We start from the raw sequence: 19,647 nt of genomic DNA, 5'->3' as shown, positions 1-19,647 counted from the left end.
CCCACCGCTTTTACCCTGAGACAGGCGGTGCGACTGGCACGGCTGACTAGCTGAGAGCCCGGCCTGGGGTCAGCGCTGCAGCCTGTCCGTGCGGCGAGGAATCCCGGCTGCAAGCAGCGGCGGACTCCCGGGCTAACGTGGCCGGTCTCCCGTCTCCGCACGTCCACACGCAGGTCCCACCCCCAGGCCTGAGGTAAACAAGCTCTCGAGCCCCTTAGGCCCGCAAGACCATCTAACACAACCGGAAGCGTTGCAGCCCCTCAACCCGTGACCCCGGCGACCCCAGCCTTCGCCGCCCTCACCGGGAAGCCCCGCAGTCCCGACACCGCCCCTCACCGCGGCCACCGCCGCCTGCTCGCCGATCCGACAGTCACGGAAGTATTCCTGACCTCCGCACGGAGGCGGGTTTGCCTTCAAGGAGTGCTTCCGGGTCAAGTATCTGCTGGGACGGAAGGCGCTGAATGCAGTGAGGTGAGTGAATGCTCTGCTCAGGTAGTTTCCTGAGAGATAAAGGACTCTTGGAGCTGGACACGGAGGCTATCAGGATGCCAGCCCTCCGTAAAGGCTGGGAGCGGGTGTGGGGGTTCCACCGTGAAGTATTTACAGAATACTAAAGGGCCAGCGACGCCCTGGGAATCCAGTGCAGGCCCTGCTCTCAGCTCACTGCAAAGGTGATGGGGAAGGGAGACCACAAGCAAATCAAAACAACGGGATCTGAGAGGGTAGTGAAGAGCTTTAATCGAAGTTGAAATCTGCTGATGGAACGGAACTGAGTGAGGAAGTGAGAAGGAGGAAGCCTGCCTATTGGGAGTAGGAGTAGAGCTTTTGAATAAATAGCAAAGAGAGAGGACGGAGAAGAGAGGGAGAAGAGAGTCCTAGGCACCGAGTCTTTGTCAGGTCAGTGACAAGGCGTTTGACTTTAAATGTGATACTCGGAGGGAAGTAATTAAAGGTCTCTAAACAGGAGAGTGACATGCGTTTGATTTGTAATTTTGGGGTTGCTCAAATGTGCAGTGTGTCGTTTCATTTGCCCCTGAGAGCAGTTTAGCCAAAAAGGCATTAAACAAAATTTTTGTAAAAACTGGGTGTGGGGGAGAAGTAAAGACTTGCTTTCAAGTCTCTTGGTCTTGTGCTAGTGTATAGCTAAATGGTAGTGCATTTGCCTGTCATGTGCAAGGCCTTGGGTTCTGTCCCTAGCACAAAAAAAAAAAAAAAAAAAAAAAAAGAACAGATTCTCCCCTTCCATTCAGTCCCTTACATCAGTGTTCAGATGTAACTGCCACTTCCTAAAACCTAAAATATTTTTTCTTTACTTCCAATGGTAATTTTGGCCTGCTGATGTTACCTACAACCTTGCTAAATGCCTATTCCTTTGAGGTAGAATTGCAAGTTCAACATCGTGAACTCTAGGCCAGCCATATCCTGTCTCAAACCAAAAGGTCTGGTCCAACAAATAAATCAGAAAAGGGATTTCTTCTGGTTTTCTTTTGTAAAGGAAAAATGTGTAGGAGCGTATCTTGGCCAACTAGTAGCTGTCTTGTCTATTTACATGTTATCATTAAAATTTAATCTTTAAGAGTCCATTACACTTAAACTTACCAAGAGTTTCAAAGGGTTTTGTTAAAATAGATTACTGCTACCAGTACTTTCTATTTAAGAAATCAAAACCACTCTGAAAAAAAAAAAACAGTTTCTTTTAAAATGGTAAGTCATTCGATGATTACTGGCATTTCTATAAAGGATATTTTCTGGGCGGAAGTGCTGGCATGGGTCTGTAATCCCAGCATTTAGCAGATGGGATATAGGCAGGAGGGGGAGCTCAGGTTTACCATGGGGCGCAAATTTGAGGCCAGCCTGGACAACACGGAGAGCTTTTCTCAAAAACACAATTTCTCTAATTTCTTGTGGGATGATGTTGCTGGGAGAGGAACTGATAAGCAAAAAGAACAACTAGAACCAGAGTGTTAAGTGGAAGACTATTTAGAGACAGTCGAGAGTAAGACGCACATAATGGAAGCTTTGTGTGGGGGCTGGAAACATTGTATAATTTTAGGCAAAGAAAGGGGTGAAGGTGGAATCAGCCTCCAGGTACGGAAAGTCCTAGAGCACATCAGAGCAAATGATAAAGGTGCAGCTAAGACCATACCAATTACAAACTACATCAGGCAGTTTGTGCACGCGTGCACTGCTGCCTACATGCCCGGCTCCTGGAGAGTTGCTGCTGCTGCCTGAAGTTTTAAGCTTATCTCCTAGATAGTGAGAGATCTCCTAATAGATTGTTTTTCTTTGAAAGACAGAATTTGGATATATTGCAAGCCGTTAGATTGGATATTGCAAGCCGTTAGATTGGATTTAGAGTGTGGTACCCATATGGGGTAAAAGGACTGTGATCTGGGCAGATACAGTCGGGACTTAACTGGAAAGTATCTAAAAAGTATAATAATAACAACATGTATTTATAATGTACCTACTACATCCATGCTTCCAGACATTCCAAGATCGTTACCGTTACTAACCTCATTCAGTAGATGTGAAAACAAAGGCTTTTCCAGCCTGGGCTTCACCCAGATCAAGGACCAGGTACTTGTAACTCGAGAGCCTATTCCTCGGGCCACTAAATTACATGATCCTATAGCTTTGGCGTTACAAAACCGGAAGGATTCTGTGGATCCCCTCTAAGCCATGTGTATGTTGGTTAGACAGATAGGTCTGGGATTACCGTGAGGGGCTGCACTGTGAGTTAAGGATACAGTGGGATCTTCCTCAGTTTCAGACTGCAGAGGAGGGAAAGAAAATGAGGTGGGAAGGTCCTGAATCTAAGCCTGCTATGCCAAAAAGGATAGAAGTCAGAATAATATTGACATTTAGACAAAGCTCCACAAAGGATGGTGTCTTAGGGTTTTATTACTGTGAAGAGACCCCATAACCAAGGCAACTCTTATAAAGGACAACATCTAACTGTGTCTATCTTAGTTTCAGAGGTTCAGTCCATTATTATGGCGGGAAGCATGGCAGCATGCAAGCAGACATGGTGCTGGAGAAGCTAAGAGTTATACATCTAAACAGGAGACTGGAATTCCACACTGGGTGGAGCTTGAGCATAGGAGACCTCAAAGCCCACCCCCACAATGGCCCACTTCCTCTGACAAGGCCACACCTCCTAAAAGATCCATTCCCTATAGGCCAAGTACTCAAACACATGAATCTATGGGAGCCAAACCTGTTCAAACTACCATTGATGGAGACCCAAAATGTTCTTTATTATGCCAGAAACTTTGTTGACATTTGAGCTAAGATTGCCCATATGCCTGGGGGTAGAGTGGTAGGCTTCAGGAAATGACTGGAAATATAGACTAGAAACTTCTAAGTAAATAGCCCTCAAAATGATGACCTCTGTTTGAATAGTAAATAGTAACTTTAAATATATACATTTAGTGTGTATATATGGAAACAGACAGCATGCGTGCCATGGTCAGAGGTCATGAGGTCAGAGGACAACTTTGTAGAGTCAGTTCTCCCCTTTACCTTTATGTGGGTCCCAGGATGGAACTCAAGTCTCCAGGCTTGCTCAGCAGGTGTCTTTACCCCGGCACCATCTCTTTGGCCTAAGAACTAACTTTGCAATGTCACAGATCCCCATGGCAACGCTAGCGGCAAGCAGCACAACTTGTGTTTGCTCTTTGCGGTGGATGGTGGGGACACGCAAGCTGTTCTCCATTTGCTTTCTTCCTTGCCACCTCAGAATGCCACTTTGTCAACTGTGTGGCAGTTTGTATGGGAACCTCCACTTTGCAAGTGTGACTAAGGGGAGAGCAGAGCGGATGCGCTGTAAATACAACAGGGAGCAGTTAATTATAGGACTGGGACATTAGTGTCCTGCTGTAATTGGAGTGAAAAACATTGCCATCTGGGCGCCAGTGTTCTCCCCCCTTGACTTTACCCAAAATGATTTCTGCAAACAGCGATTTCCATAGCCAACTAAATGCTGTGCCACCGGAACGGAAGTCAGCCACATTGCTTCCTTATTTGCTTCTGTCGAGAACCGGAGCCAAATGGAAATATTTCTTCGCTCAAAGTTGGCAGGAACAGCAGCCAAGCAGTCTGCTAGGGATGACAGTGAAGACTCTTCCTGACTTTTAAAATAATAGTTAATATTCAGAATGGTTTTCTGGGGCAAAATCCTCTACTTTTCTGCTCATTCGTGATCCTAACATGTCAGCTGCTACACTGACAATAACAGGCATGGTGTCGGAAGTGGCTCTCACTCCTAACATTCATGCATCCCCCTGATTTCTTGCATTCGCAGCACAGCTGCACCTCCCTCCAGCACTGCTCATACCACCGTGTGTGTGTGTGTGTGTGTGTGTGTGTGTGTGTGTGTGTGTGTGTGTGTGTGTGTGTGTGTGTGTGTGGTTAGCTGTTTCTGCCCCCAGCTTCTAAACTAGTTTGTAAATCCCTGAGTGTGGGGGCCGGTCTGACTCACCCGAGCAGCAGCAGCAGCACTGGCTGCTTTCCCTTCCGTGTGGTAGGTTCCTGACTTAACTAATGGTGTTAAGTCAGGCTTTGAGTTGAGTGGTAACACTTGCTGACCTCCATCATCACTGCTTTGGGAAAGAAAATGGTCACTCGAAGTCTAGATTGCAGGTTAAAGAGACCACTAATGCTAACTTAAGATTTCATATGAGGAATAAGTCACCTTGGACTTTTGCCACTGTTGTGTCCAGCTGCTCTACATGTCTTACCTGCAGGTGGATTCTGATTCTTCATGGCTGATAGCAGAAAGCCTTCATGTTCATATGGGTCTAAAGTAGCTAGTGCTGACTGGACTCTCAAGGCCGTTGTCAGATTCCTGCCAAGAAGTCAGGTTTAGGCTGCTGTGCTGCTCCCTTTGACAGAGGATCAGCTTCAGGGTGACTGTGATATTTCTGTAGATCCTGTTATGAAGATGTTTGTGAACCCCTAGCCCACACAAGTGGCTGTGTTAATATAGAACAAAGACTGTAGTTGTGGACCATAGGGTACTTTGCTCAAAACATCCCATAGTGCAGTGCTTCTGAACCTTCCTAACATTTGGACCCTTTAATAGAGTTCTTCGTGTTGTGGTGACCCCCCCGCCCAACCATAAAACTTATTGTTGCTACTTCATAACTGTAATTTTGCTACTGTTATAAACTGAAATGTAAATATCTGGATAAGCAGGATATCTGGTATGCAATTCCTGTGCAAGGAACATTTGACCTGCAGGCTGAGAACCACTGCCAAAGTACAAAGGAAATAGCTGGAGATGCGTGATAGCAAAGGTCACCTGGTGACTACAGCTATGGTTATCTTAGTCTTATGAGGCTTCTAATCTTCTTTCTCCTACCTAACCATTTTCCCCATTTGCTTCCTTGATCACAAGATAAATTTAATGATTCATAGTTTTAATTGTGAATAAAACCAAATAAAGAGCCAGATGGTGGTGGCCTATGCCTTAATCTCCGCACTCAGGGGAAACAGGCAGGTGTGTATCTGAATTTGAGGCCAGCTTGATCTACAGAGTGAGTTCCAGGACAGTCAGAGCTTCACAGAGAAACCCTGGCCTGAAAAAAGCAAACGAACAAACAAGTAAAGATGTTTATTTCTTTAAGGAAAAAAAGTCATTGGTACCAAACACTTGAATTCTGTAAGAGCCAAAGCAGCGTGTATGAGCCTCTTTCTCCACCTCCTCTTCATCTTCTCATGGCCCTCTCTCTTCTCCATCCCTCTTGTCCTATCCCTCAGCTTTCCACTGTAGGTAGGCTGAACCAAACTGTCTCAACACCCTGAATGCTCACTCTTCTCAAATGGCCCTAAGCTACAAATATCTCCATTCTAACTCCCAAAACAAAAGTTTCAGTTAGCTTACTTAACTGGGAGACAGAGGCAGGGCTTGAGGGACCCACAGGATACGTGGATTATAAGGAAGCTTGTCTGCCACATATGCAGGGCACAGGTGATATGACATTTTGATTGATGTTATTGAAAAATAGTGATTTGTGGTGAACTAAAAAAAGTGACGTTTTGAATTAAAAATTGAAATTGCAATGGTGTCTCCCCACCCTCAGAATATTCTACAGTTTATGGTATTTTGAGTAAAAGTGCTTAGTGGTGTAACTGTCAAATGGTATACATGTGAGTATAGCATCTAGAGAACAAACAGCAGTAATAACTAGAATGCATTGAGTGAGTGCTGTGGCATGACTACATTTATATAAATTATCTCTAGGCCCCACTCCTGTAAGAATAGGTACTGTTGTTTTCCTACTTTAAAGATGAGGGGGACAAGACAGAAACTCTAAGGCCCTTGTAAGAACTACAGGGCTGGTTAGAATACAGGCTCGAATGTCCATCCAAGAAATAGACTCAGTCAAGTCTGCACTCGGAACCTCGGCCACCCTGACTTTATCAGATTGCAGGCATTCAGTTGTACCAGTGCAGAGGCAGCCAGGACCAAAATGGAGTGTGACAGGTCAGCTCTGTGGTAGGAAGTGTCCCTGCAATCTAGAGCACCATTAGCAGGACTGTCAGAGAGAAGAGCAACTGTGATGGTGCTACCAAATGTCAGCCCAGGGACCCTTGCCCCAGAATTATCCAGGCTGCTAATCTAAGCCCACAGCAAATCCGTTTTTGGGTTTTTTGGGGGGTTTTTTGTTTTTTAAGATTTATTTATTGTATGTATGTAAGTACACTTGGCTGTCTTCAGACATACCAGAAGAAGGCATCAGATCCCATTACATGTGGTTGATGGGAACTGAACTCATCAAAACCTCTGGAAGAGCAGTCAGTGCTCTTAACCGCTGAGCCATCTCTCCAGCCCCTAGATCTGTATTTTTAAAAGCTCTCTAGACGATGATAATACTTAGATGAGTTTGAATTCCTGAATTTGGAGGGTTTTTGTTTTGTTTTTTGGTTTCAACCTTGTCCTTGATTACCTGGTAATGAGGAGGTTACAAGTCTGTTGAAGAATGCTTGTTCACTTGAATATAAAATCACTAGCACAGTGTTACTCATCCAGAAGTACGGCCACCTGCTTCAGGCTCTGAGATGGGTACCCACCATGTTCATAGAGAAAACAAAAGCCAAATCAAGTAGTCCTGCACAGCTTCAATCTGTACCAATTCTGCTTTCCCTCCTTCTCTACCTTACCAGCAGCTTCAGTGTAGAGACCGCATTCTCATCTATTCAGTTTCTAGTGAGCATATACGCTACCCAAGGCAGAAGTGCAAGAGGACTCAAACGTAGAGCAGTGCACACTGAGAAAGCCTCCCCAAGAAAGTGAACCGTGCAGGAGACCCGAAGGATGGGCAGATCGAGAATGGAACTCCTCAAGGAGGAGGCCAGAGCTCAAGCAATAAGCAGAAGGGTCACTAGTCAAGAGGTAGAGGAGAGGGCTGGAGAGATGGCTCAGTGGTTAAGAGCACTGACTGCTCTTCCAGAGGTCATGAGTTCAAATCCCAGCAACCACATGGTGGCTCACAACCATCTGTAATGGGATCTGATGCCCTCTTCTGGTATGTCTGAAGACAGCGACAGTGTACTCATCATATAAATAAAATCTTAAAAAAAAAAAAAAAAGAAGAGGTAGAGGAGAGCCACAAGTGGTAGTGGTGGGTATATCTCACAAGCAGACTCAGGAGGCAGAGAATGCTGGATCCTGATTCTGGAGGGAAAGAGACTGGGCTGGATTCTTGGTGCTGACATGAAATCAGAGGTGGACTCAGGATTGTAATGACCGGGATAAGTAAGAGAGATACTTGTCCAATGACAATTGAAGAGGTCAAAGATTAAAGTAGTTCAAGAGACATGGCTCACTCGTGAAATGGACATTGACTACAGGCAGGATCAAGGCATTAAGAGAAGAACACAGCGTGGGAACAGACCTTCCTCTGATACAACACTGGGCCTCGCAATGACTGGCCTCACAAGGACTGCTGAGTCAGCAGGTGACAGTAACTGAAATGAATCATTTTTATACTTGGCCATACAGGTTGATTTATCCACCGAAGTGCTGTACAGGTCCCTTTTAAAATAAATATACAGAAAGAAAATGAGTGGATTTAAAGATTTTGCCTTAGCTTGACAGTAAAGAGTATGGCAATGGGAGTGAATGACATTTCACAGTTTGATTCAGATGAGCCTGGGGAACTCCCTGTCAAAGTCCCAGGGGAAGCTTAACTGCTAGTCTAGGAGGAGGACAAAGTTGTATCTGTCAGATACCGCTCATCTTCCATGACCAAGAACTTGAAGCTTATACTAGCACAGAGCCTGGCTTCTGGTCCTCATCAGTGTTTCATTGGTGGTGCTTGTCGGTTCCCATTAACTTCTGGCATAATCCTAACAAGTCAGCACTGTGAAGTTTATAAAGTAAGCTAAATTGTTTATTAAATGCCCAAGGCTGTTTCCTTCAGTGTCATTTTAATAGGTTTTTATGAGGAAATGGAAGTAAACACATGTTTAACATACTCTGTAGAGCCAAAGTCTAAAGTTTTTGTTTTGTTCTAAATAAGTCTGTCCTTAAATTTTAAAGATAGAGATTTTTTATTGTCATTGTTCATCTGGTCCTTTAAGAGCTTAATGAAATTAAACGACATTTTAAAACTTGTAATTCAGACTTTGAGGGTTTAATGGCAAAACACAATGACCCATTGGTTTTATGTTCTATGATCAAGCAGCCTTCCTGTGAGTATAAAAGGAGATAAATGTCATCCTCAAAGCTAATTACCTTGGACTTTGAGAAGAAATAAAGCAGAGTGTCTCGCCACATATTTATAGAAGTATGAATTGACATTCTCCTTGTGAGTTGGTGGTTAAAAGTGGGGAATCAAATTAGGAAGAAGAAAATCCTAAACACCAGAACTCAGACTAGACTTTTATTCTGCTTTTGAGTTATTTTATTCTTCCAAATTTGTATAATAGTCGTTCCTTGTAATTATGTATTTTTATTTCTACCAACTGCACACTTAAGATGACAATTTTGTTAGACTTCAATCCAGAAATAGATTTCTATACATACTATTAAATATACTATTTTGTCTTTTAATTGTAAAGAAGATGCTATGGGGCTTTTTGTATAGCATTCTGAGAGAAAGGTTTTATAGCCTCAGAAATCAGTATCTCTCTTGTGTAGGTCACATAGTATTTTTTTTCCTAACAAGACCAGATTTTACCTCAGATATCCCTGAACTATTTGTTTGATCTGCATATATAGTTGAAGTATACAGATTTTGATCTCTATGGTAATGAGTAAGACATATCAGTTGCTTTACATACTAGTCTAGCATATGGTAGTGGTGCAGGTTGAAATAAAAGATCATTAAACTATATTCCAGCTCTCATTGACTCCCTGTTGCATAAAATTTTCCAAGTGAAATGGACTCTATTGCGTTTAGAACCAGAAGCATCCTTAGAGTCTCTCATCCTTCTCCTCAGTGGGCAAATGAGGAAGTGAAAGCCCAGAGAAAGCTGCTTGTCACAGTGGGGGCGCTGGCAGCAAGGTTTGGCTACAATCTAAGACTGCTGATATCTGGCTCAGCTTCTCCATCTCTGTGAGCTACTTTGACATCCCTGCTATCAGCACCTGTTGTTTAATTGGTTTTATGCCTGTTTGTTTCTGGGGCATGCAGTTTTATCCCGTGATGAGTCTCAGGTAAACACTATGTGGCTTTCTTTTAGGCTGGTCTCCACACTCATCTTTTAATTTTGAAAGCCTCAGAACACCTGGACCACTTCTTTGGAAAACTGTTCTACCAGCAACAAGTCATTCACTGCGATCCTGTTGAGCATAGCCACATCTGAGTTTTCCAAGTCTAAACAGGACTGCCTCTGATTTTCCCATGAAGCTGCATTATTGTCTGTCCATCTTACTGGTGGTCACTTTTGTGCCAACTGCTCTGGTTTTGGAAGATGTGGCTCCACTGGGAACGAATCAGAGTTCTTACAATGCATCATTTCTTTCGAGCTTTGAACTCTCGGCAGGTTCCTACTCAGGTGATGATGTCATCATAGCCAAAGAGGGAACAAATGTTTCACTGGAGTGTCTTCTCACGGTGGATCAGTATGGAGAAGTCCACTGGTACAACTCGAAAGGACGGCAGCTGCATAGCAGAGGTAATCCTGTAAGGTGTGATTAGCAGGTGACTCAAGCCTGCTCTTGGGGGTTATCACATCCTGAACAAGAATTCCCCAAGACAAAATGTCAAGGAGACTAGCTCCAAAGGAGGTTAGGGATACAGCAGTGGTTGAGCACTTTTCTAGAATGCACAGGGCCCTGGGTTTGATCCCAGCATGGGGGTAGTGGGTAGGGGTTAAGTTCTAAAGCATTATACATAACAAAAAGAACAAAATAATTATATTTATTTTGTTGTAAAAAAGGATGGGTATTAATATATATATATATATTAAAGAAAAGCCAAACTTTCAACAAACACTGTTATCAAGATAGACAATATTACCTTTTTTTTTTTTTTTTTTTTTTGGTTCTTTTTTCGGAGCTGGGGACCGAACCCAGGGCCTTGCGCTTCCTAGGCAAGCGCTCTACCACTGAGCTAAATCCCTCAACCCGATAATATTACCTCTTAAAACAGAGGATTCGTTCTTCATTTTAAGTTAAGGCAGAAGAGACAGTGCTCTTCCCTTCTCCCACCCATACACTAACTGGTGGAGTATGTCTCAGTGGTAAGTCCTTTCCTGGCAAACACGGGTTAGCTCTCCAACAGGACACACAAAAAGATCTTAGTCTCTTTTCCAGTTGCCATAATAAAATACCCTGACAAAGGAAGCTTAGGAAGAAAGGGTTTAGCCCACAGTTCCATGCTGCAGTCTGTCGTTGCAGGGAAGCCAGTGGCAGTAGCTCAAAACAGCTTGGTCATATTACATCTGTAATCAAGAAGCAGCGAGCAATGAAAGCACGTTGCTGCTCAGTTCAGTGGCTACAGGTTACCACGCTTGCTGAGGAGTGCCTTTACCACTCAACTACCTCTAGCACCATCTGGATGCATTTTAAAACATAACTTTTGTACCTTGTCATACGAGTTCATGATAAAAAGTAAGCAGTATTTCAATAAAAGTGTATAACCCATCACCCCACAAATAAACATGTCTATACTTCTGAGACATGTTCTTTTCATGTATAAAAATGTATAGAGAGCAGCGTGGTATAGATTCACATGGATGACCATGTCTTTGAAAGACTGGTCTTTGGGTCTGTGTGTACCTGTCTCCCTGACAGGTTTGGTGTCTGGCAGTGAGAAAGAAATGCTAGCCTTAGGATGGTCAGAAAGATCAGTTTTCATTGCTTATTTTATGCTGATAGAATCCTAATCAGATGTGACACTCTGCCTGCCTGCCTTTTTTCCTTTCTTATTCCTTTCTCTTTTTTTTAACTTGATTTAAACAGTAGAACCTAACAGACAAGCTACAGTACTTTTATGAAAAGGCAAATATTGGCAAGGCAGTCAGTCTTCTGTAATTTTTTTTTCATTTCTGTTGGATTTATTAGGTGGAAAATGGTTGGTTTCTGATAACTTCCTAAATATCACCAGCGTAGCCTTTGATGACCGTGGGCTCTACACATGCATCATCACTTCTCCCACTCGTGCTTCCTACTCGGTCACCCTCCGTGTGATCTTCACCTCTGGAGACATGAGTGTGTACTATATGGTCGTCTGCCTGATCGCCTTCACAATCACACTCATCCTGAACGTCACTCGGCTGTGCCTGATGAGCACCCACCTCCGCAAGACTGAGAAGGCCATCAACGAGTTCTTCAGGACCGAGGGTGCTGAGAAGCTCCAGAAGGCCTTTGAGATTGCAAAGCGTATCCCTATCATCACCTCAGCCAAAACCCTCGAGCTTGCCAAGGTCACACAGTTTAAGACTATGGAGTTTGCCCGCTATATTGAGGAACTGGCCAGAAGCGTCCCTCTCCCACCCCTTATTCTCAACTGCCGGGCCTTTGTTGAGGAAATGTTTGAGGCTGTGCGAGTGGATGACCCTGATGAGATGGGAGAAAGAATTAAGGAGAGACCTGCTTTAGACGCTCAAAGTGGCATCTATGTGATTAACCCAGAGCTAGGCCGAAGTAACTCGCCCGGTGGAGATTCAGATGATGGCTCTCTAAGTGAACAAGGACAGGAGATAGCAGTACAGGTGTCTGTCCACCTTCAGTCAGAGACCAAAAGCATTGGGACAGATTCTCAAGACAGCAGTCATTTTAGCCCACCCAGTGACCCTGCATCGGCTGAGGGTAGCACTCACCACAGAGAATGAGCATGTGGCAACTGACAGCTTGCCCAGTGCTCAGGAAAGAGCCTGCTGTGAGAACATAACATTATTGTAAAATGACCAGGGTCTTCCCTTTAACCTTAAGCACACCACAGCATGAATTGCCAAAGTCATCGTGAAAGGGCAGCATTTTTCTAATATTTGGTCATTTTCCTTAAGGTTGCTGGAGTGATATGTGTTAAGATTGAAAGGTGAGAGGCCCTGAGTAAGACTTCTGGTCACAGTTTTTCTTTGGCTCATGTGTGACACATTGAAGCCTAAGTTTCCCTATCAATGGAATCAGTGACTTGTTCTCATTGAGTTGAGACTTAAACCCAAACTTCCTACCTATTTCACCTCTAAGTCAGATTCTCACTAGACCTTTGGTCCATCCAAAGACTTTATTCTGCACTCTAGTCGTCTACACCAATGCCAGACATGGAGATACTCTGCCCTGGGGAGTGAACATGTGCTGGGCAGATCTTTTAAGTGAGGCACCACTGTGTTACACAGATCTAGAGAGTAAATTTTGATGAGAAAATCATTCTCACTGGGTGTGGTAGCACATGCCTTTAATTCCAGGCAGAGATAGGCAGATTCCTGAGTTCTAGGCCAGCCTGGTCTATGGAGCAAATCCAGGATAGCCAGGCTACACAGAGAAACCCTGTCTTTTAAAAAAAAAAAAAAAAGGATGGGGAGTGGGGGAGAAAAAGTCACTCTCTCCATGAGAAATGTATTCTTCTTGGGAGTACATCCTGTCTTTTTAGCTTATCTTTACCTTTAGTCCATCGAGCTGGCCTTGATGTCCCCAAGGAAAAATGTTTTCGGTGTTTTGTGAACAAGAACTATGTCAAGTCACCTCTCTGGAAAATCATCAATTTTGATACTTTTTAATAATGTCTCAGGCTTTCTCTTTTTAGATGTACTAAATTCCCAGGTGGATTCTGTGTAGGTCTAGAACTGCAGAATCCGCAGTAGTGCCCAACAGCAAGCACCCCTGCCCCCTGTGTTCTTCAACCTGGTGCTAGAGGTGATACACCTCCTCTTGTCTTGCCGAGACTCGTTGTTGTTAGTATTTTGGTTCTTCAGATGCATCCTTTTGACTGAGGGCTCTTTTGTAGCCTTTCTTGAAGCACCTACCTGAAATCAGATGAGATCATTGTGCTCAGTTCGTTATTGTATTAAAAACAGGCAATCGACCCAAGGGAGAAACGACAAGTGGTGGTGCTGCCCGCCTCGTCGGGGTACAGTAAGCACTGACGCTGGCACTTCCCGCTGACTGAGAGCGACATGACAGATTGTAGGTAGTCTTCACAATCCTTTCCTCAGCTGCAGGAAGCTCATGCCATAGAATTTTAACATCGTGGCTGTGGAGCTCAATGCAATGCTTCACTTCATTTGGCTTCTGGTTGTGGGAGATTTGCTTCAGCTAGAAGGTCCTGAGGGAAATGTGCAGAGGAGGTGTTCATCGGAATTTAATTTAAAGTGTCAAACAAACAGAGGACAGCAGGAAATTCAAAGTGTAACCAGTGAGCTCAGTGCCTGCCTTTGTCAGGCTCATCAGATACATACGACACCTCCGCTCTGGACAATGTGAATGAATCAGTGTGCAGCTTCATCAAGTGGCATATGGATAATATGGTAATGCTGCCTTTTCTGTCTCTCAGGCTGTTTCCATGGAAACCTTCAGAGCCAAACAAAAGCTACCAATCATTCAACCAAAAAGCTTGCCTTGGCTCAGAGATGTGAGTTTCTTTAAGGAAAGCTGTTTTCATACATTTGGCTGTAGAATAAGGGCTCTTAGACATACCCTAAGTTACAGAACATGTTTTCCCTTCTTACTGTTCTCTGGACATAGTAAATTTTTAAAAATCTATTCTGTGGGATCAGTCTCCTGAATTTCTCTCAGATCTATAGTTCCTCACCTGATAAAGCAAGATCTGGGTCACTTCTTCAATGAAGTCTGTTGCCTTAAATACTGATTTTACCCCCACATGTTCCTAGAAGGGACATTAATGTCTTGAACTTTAAGGTAAACATATTTAATGACCAGAGTTTCAGAAAATGATACTTTGCAAAAATGGAAAATACCAAAACAGTTAGGTAAGCTTACAGAATTCATACAGGCCACTCCACCATAGCCTGGGTCAGTCATCACAGAAACATAAAACAGACACTCGATATGGGGAAACACAGCTATAATCCCAGTACCTGGGAGGCAAGGGCAGAATGATTACAAGTGCTAAACCAGCCTGAGCTATCTAACAAGGTCCTGTCTCAAAAAGCTAACCAATAGGTGTGTATTTGAGGGTGAGGTGTCAGTCTTCCTGTGTGCGCCAAGCCTGGACTTGATCCAGTGGTCCTAACTGGTGGCCAGTGCAACTGCCCTGCTTTGAGCCTTTCAAGTTCTGTCAAAATAGGATAGGTCAAACTCAAGAAGAGTAGCAGACTTGTAAAATCTACTTTTCAAAGTGAAGAGGACAACTGTTAATATTTTCTGTGTCTAATCAAACCAAATGGATTTAACAGTCTCCTCTGTTTGTAGAAACTTAGAGCCACCGTCTGAACGTCTGCTCCCAGCTGGTGTCATCTTTCTGGCTGGCTGAATTTTATAGGTTAGTTAGGTTTTGTTTTGTTTTCTTTTAAATGCCTTTGGGCAGCAAAATGTGTAAAATAGGTCTGTTGCCATATTGTGAATTCTGTATTGTCATTTAATGAACTTCAGTGTCCTTACAGAATTAAATAGTGGCTTCATAAAATACATCTATCAAAAGTTGCCATTCCAGCATCTTTATATACTCCTTACACTCATGCACTTTGGAGTTGATGCCCTGTTGTGTTTATAACAGTTTAATAACCCCAGTCCTCAAAGCCATGTCTAATATGGCTTAAATATTTTTTAAAAGCAGGTCTTTCTATACTGTCCAACCTGCCTTCAAATATGTTATCCTCCAGTCTCAGTCTCGTGGATACTAGAATCACGCATGCACTGCCATGCTGGCCTTTGTCTGCCTTTGTCTCAGTATGTAGCCTAGGCTGGCCTTGAACTTGGAGCAGTTCTCTTGCTTCTGCCTCACAAATGCTAGGGTTAGAAGTATGTGTCACTATGCCTGGCAAAGGCTTCTTGAGTCAAGCCTGGTAAGCTTGTCTGTTTCCTGTCCACTATGTATTGGTATAAAGGTGGTAAGAACTGCTGGCCCTGGGACAGTTGTGAGGAAACCCCGCTGCTACTTTCCTCCCTTCCGCATACTGAAGGTCAGACCCCCATCTGCATGCCACTTCCTCTTCAGTTCCCCAACCTCAGAAGCCCATGGGCCAGTGCTTTCTATACCCAACATGTAGTTTTCACCCTACAGCTGGGTCCCTGACTGACCCAGGAGGCTGCATGCATGCTGTCTAGAGCCTAGCTCAGCACAGTGCTGGCCTCGTCCCCACACCAGCCATCGTAACTCTAATGTATCCTCTTTCCAGAGCCACAGTCTTCTCATCTAGGCAGGAATGTGACAACACTCGGCCTCTCGTGAAAACTTCTGGGTGCTTATGAACCTGTCACACAAAAGGGAATGAGTGTTGTTGATAGTACTTGTATCTCAACAATTATTTTAATTAAACTTGCATTTAAAAAGTCAGAGTTGAATGATGTGTGTTAAATGGAGTATTTACTTGAATCCTCAGAGTGAACTTCTCTTATAAGATCCAGTTTGATCTTTCTTCAGATTTATTTTGTGTGTGTGAGTGTTTGCCTACATGTATGTCCATGCTCCAAGTGCATGCCTGGTGCCCAAGGAGGTCAGAGAGAGTGTTGAACCTTTGGAACTGGAGCTGTGAATGGTTGTGAGCCACCATGGAGATGGCTGGGAACCAAATCCAGGTCCTCTACAAAAGCAGCAAGTACACTTAACGGCTTACCCATCTCTCCAGCCCCTGAAGTTTGATCCTGATAATTATAAACAAGGATGTATTTGAATGCAGTTTGATTGTTTCAAAACAATATTCTCCTAATCTGTGTGGTGCCATGAGCCACACTTTGGTGGGTACTCTCTCCACAACAAACCAGCAGGTAACAGTCACCCTGGACCCAAACAACATAGCTTCCTACTTCTGAAGTAAAGCTGTCTGTGACTAGGAAGCAGATCCAACAAAGACCCAAGACTCAGAGGCCTGGTGGTGTGTGTTCCCAGTGCGTCATGTTCATGAGCTTCAGCAGCTGGGAGCATTGGCTCTGGGAGAAGTGTAGTGTTAGTTCTGGTGACAGAACCCAGCAGAAAAAGGAGAACGGCAAGGGTGGAACATACAGCCCATTACTTACGTGCCACAGACTCTGCAGTAAAGAGCCAGCCAATTTTCACTGGCAAAGTACATGTTCCTAATGCCACCACTGACTTTGTAGTCAAGGATGGGTGTGTGGAATTTGATGTTAATTAACTTTAAAGAGGAGCAAATTTAAATTAAGCATGGAATTCCACCACACTTGTCAGCATTTGCTGGCCAGGCTTGATGATAAGTTAATGATGCCTACTTGGATGAGCCCACACTGGAATTAGCTGGAGCAGCATAGGAAACACGGGTTGCCTAGCACAGTATATAGTGCAAGGGCTGCATCAGCAGTGTTAGCCAGGTCCAATGATACACCTGTCAGCCGTACATTCCTCACACTTCTCAGAATTGTATCTGCTCTGTGCTGAGGCAGCCTGGGGATGGTGGCCTACTAAAAGCAAACTGTGTTTCTCAATTTCAGCACAAGCAATTCAGGGCTGATTCAAGGGCTCAGGTCAGCTACTGAAGACTTGGCTTGTAGACTCCTCTCCATTCTTGCATGTGGCTTTCATTCTCATAGTCACAAGATATCACAGTTGGATTCTAGAAGGAGCTCCAGAGATGTTTTTGGTGAAATCAGTCTATTTTGGAGATGATGGTAATGTAGGGAAGTGAGACATGAAGGAAGGCAATACAGGCACGCTGTGGAGAGGGTTCCTATGGGAACCTGCTCTTCCAACTTCCTGGGACACTCACATCTACAGTTGTCTAGGCCAAAGGCCAGCAAGCCCTCCAAAGTATCTGTTGTTAGTTAACGGGCTATCCTCAGGGTCAGTTAACACCCTGGTATTTGAGCACACCTGTATCAGATTTAATAGTCTGTCAGTAGAAAGTCTATGGTGATTGAATGATAGTGATAGGGAGTTATAGGCAGAGTGCCAACAGCACCGGCTAATAGGACACACACACCCCCACCCCCATCCCCGGCCTCCAGCATAGGATCTGCATTCAGGGTAGAGAGAGAGAGGGCAGACAGACAGAGGGCAAAGCTGAGTCTGTCCTTTTTATTTAATCAAGAGAGCAATGGACTTCCTGAAGCTGAACCCATGTGCTACCCAGCAGCACCCATAACTAACTAGGTTAGGGTGTACCTATCTTGTTACTGTGACCAAATATCTGGCAAAGGCAACCTAAGGGAGGAGACTTGTTCAGGTTCTTGGTGTGAGGGGACAGTCTAATGGGGAAGGGCATGGAGGCAAGAGCTTGTTCGCTTGAGCAGATCTCGAAGTAAGAGACATGATTGGTGCTGCCAAGCTAGCTTTCTCCTTTTCCTCCTTTATTCTATCCCAGGCCCCAGCCATGACATGATGAGACCCACATCGAGGGTGTCTGACTCCCCCGTACCCTCCACCAACCAGTTAATCCTGTCTGGAGACACCACTGCAGAGGTCTGCCCCTCCCATCTAGATGATTCTAAATCCAGCTAAGCAGGCAAGGTTAATTATCACAAGTTGGCCCCACTGTGGCCATAAGCCTGAGATGAGAGCCAGTAAGATGGCACAGTGGGTAAAAGCAAACTCCCAAACAGGTAAAAGTACTTACCACCAAGCCTACCACCCTGGGTTCAACCCCCAGAACCTACATGCTAGGAGAGACACTTCCACAAGATGCCTCCACACGCACACTGTATATATGTGCTCTCACACACAATGAATGAATGTAAAAATAATGGGGTTACTGTACTTTTGGCTAGGTACATTATCTGAACCCTGCATCACTGCTTAGGGTTAGGATAGTGAACTCTGTAGGCCACAGGTAGTGGGCAGCGAGATCACCTTCCCATCAGTCACAGGACTAAATGTGTGGAGTGCTGGAAAAGTTCCCTCACCATGCCTCCTGAAGATATGTATGAAGACAGAGGAAAGGCACAGTAAGGTGACCTACTTGAGAAAGAAGAAATAAGCCTTAGGCTCATGAGGAGACAGGCAAGCAAAAGGCACGAGTACAAGTAGATTCTCAAGCATTTCCAGGCTGTTTCCAGAGGAGATGCTAAAAACAGCTGATCTGGAAAAAGGAGGCTTATGTATTTCTAGAGGAAGATTTAATATTCAACATTACTGTTAGCTTTGGTTTCTCTGCAGCTTACATACACTTGACACTGATTTTCTCTATGTAATGAAACGCCATCAGAGCCCCTTAAATCACAGCCATGTTCTTAAGTTTTTATGTTTTCCCTGGAACTATCGATCAGGCGATGTATATATGTAAATACACATATGTCACCCCATATGCTGGGGGACCCGCGGTGCTGCTGCCTGCTAATTATTTCTGACAGTTGGGCACACTGCTTTGCAGCCCGCTCAGCTGTTCAAGAAGGAACACTCAAGTGTCCTGAGTACCAATGAGTCAGCCCTGAAGGGTCTCCTTCCGAGAAAAACCCCACCCTCTGGGAAACAGCTTGTCCCTAAGAGAAGGGAAGCGTCTGGAAGAACCCCCTGCATGCTTGGTTTCTGTGTGAAACCCATTGCTTTTGTGGAGACCTCAAGCAGTTCATTCCTGAGGCTCCTCTGCCTGGAACACCTAGGGCTGTACGCGCTGCCTTTGAACATCTCACTTGTAGTACTCAAGGCCCCTGAGACAGAATGTTGGTGATAAGCTTACTCCAATGGTAATTAATGTTATGAATGGACAGACAGACGGACCACATATGTCAGAGGTTCTGAGGAGATTCCAGGCCTTAGTGCGATAGGTGGATAACATGGCAGGGGCTCTGAAGATGAATCAATGGCAGAGTTGGGGTCCCTTCTCATAGGAAAGAGGAAGATTTCTACACCAGCCTGCAGCAAGGGTCTCTGATTCCCCCACAGGTGGCAGGGAAAGGGGTGAAGAGAATGTGTGGGACACCGTAGCCACCCTCGCTCTTCGATACATCTGAGCCTGAAAGCACACTTTCCCGAATGAGAAGTGCAGGCACTAGGAGCTCTGTTAGCTGGAGAGTCACATACCATGCTCTCAACAGGGAGCCCATATGGCTAAGCAGAGGGGAGGGGCAGCTGCAGGTGGTATGGCCTGAGCAGCACTCTGTTGTGAATGCTAACACTTTTGTCG

At 44.5% G+C, this 19,647-nt stretch overlaps 2 protein-coding genes across 6 annotated transcripts in view; one reads left to right on the top strand and one right to left on the bottom strand.

The window, feature by feature from the left end:
- Positions 1-404, bottom strand: part of Fam114a2 (family with sequence similarity 114 member A2) — a 33,804-nt gene extending 33,400 nt beyond the window's left edge. For 2 of the 4 annotated variants that reach the window (XM_032911884.1, XM_032911886.1), the window contains exon 1: positions 303-381. The gene's annotated coding sequence lies outside the window, so the exon portion shown is untranslated. Of the gene's footprint in view, positions 1-302 lie in introns of all 4 variants that reach the window. The other 2 variants (XM_032911882.1, XM_032911885.1) reach the window with 2 other exon arrangements.
- Mfap3 (microfibril associated protein 3) lies at positions 402-14,864 on the top strand. Of its 2 annotated transcripts, none has more exons than XM_032911887.1 (3): positions 402-471; positions 9,694-10,128; positions 11,519-14,158. In XM_032911887.1, the coding sequence occupies exons 2-3, from the start codon at positions 9,855-9,857 to the stop codon at positions 12,286-12,288; spliced, it is 1,044 nt and encodes a 347-aa protein (XP_032767778.1). In that variant the 5' UTR covers positions 402-471; positions 9,694-9,854; the 3' UTR covers positions 12,289-14,158. The 2 variants fall into 2 exon arrangements, with proteins under 2 accessions (XP_032767778.1, XP_032767779.1); XM_032911888.1 differs by lacking the exon at positions 402-471 and adding an exon at positions 478-671 and having other exon boundaries at positions 11,519-14,864.
- Positions 14,865-19,647: the final 4,783 nt, after the last annotated feature.

The sequence above is a fragment of the Rattus rattus genome, chromosome 9 (genome assembly GCF_011064425.1).
Source record: "Rattus rattus isolate New Zealand chromosome 9, Rrattus_CSIRO_v1, whole genome shotgun sequence".
Lineage (NCBI taxonomy): Eukaryota > Metazoa > Chordata > Mammalia > Rodentia > Muridae > Rattus > Rattus rattus.
The sequence above is the reverse complement of the archived record's forward strand: the minus strand, read 5'-3'. Positions and strand labels throughout refer to the sequence as shown.

Excerpts from the sequence above, each read along its gene's own strand:
- Mfap3 (XM_032911888.1), top strand. The coding sequence starts at position 9,855 with ATGAAGCTGCATTATTGTCTGTCCATCTTACTGGTGGTCACTTTTGTG. Across the intron at positions 10,129-11,518 it reads ACGGCAGCTGCATAGCAGAG|GTGGAAAATGGTTGGTTTCT; the intron begins GTAATCCTGTAA and ends TGGATTTATTAG.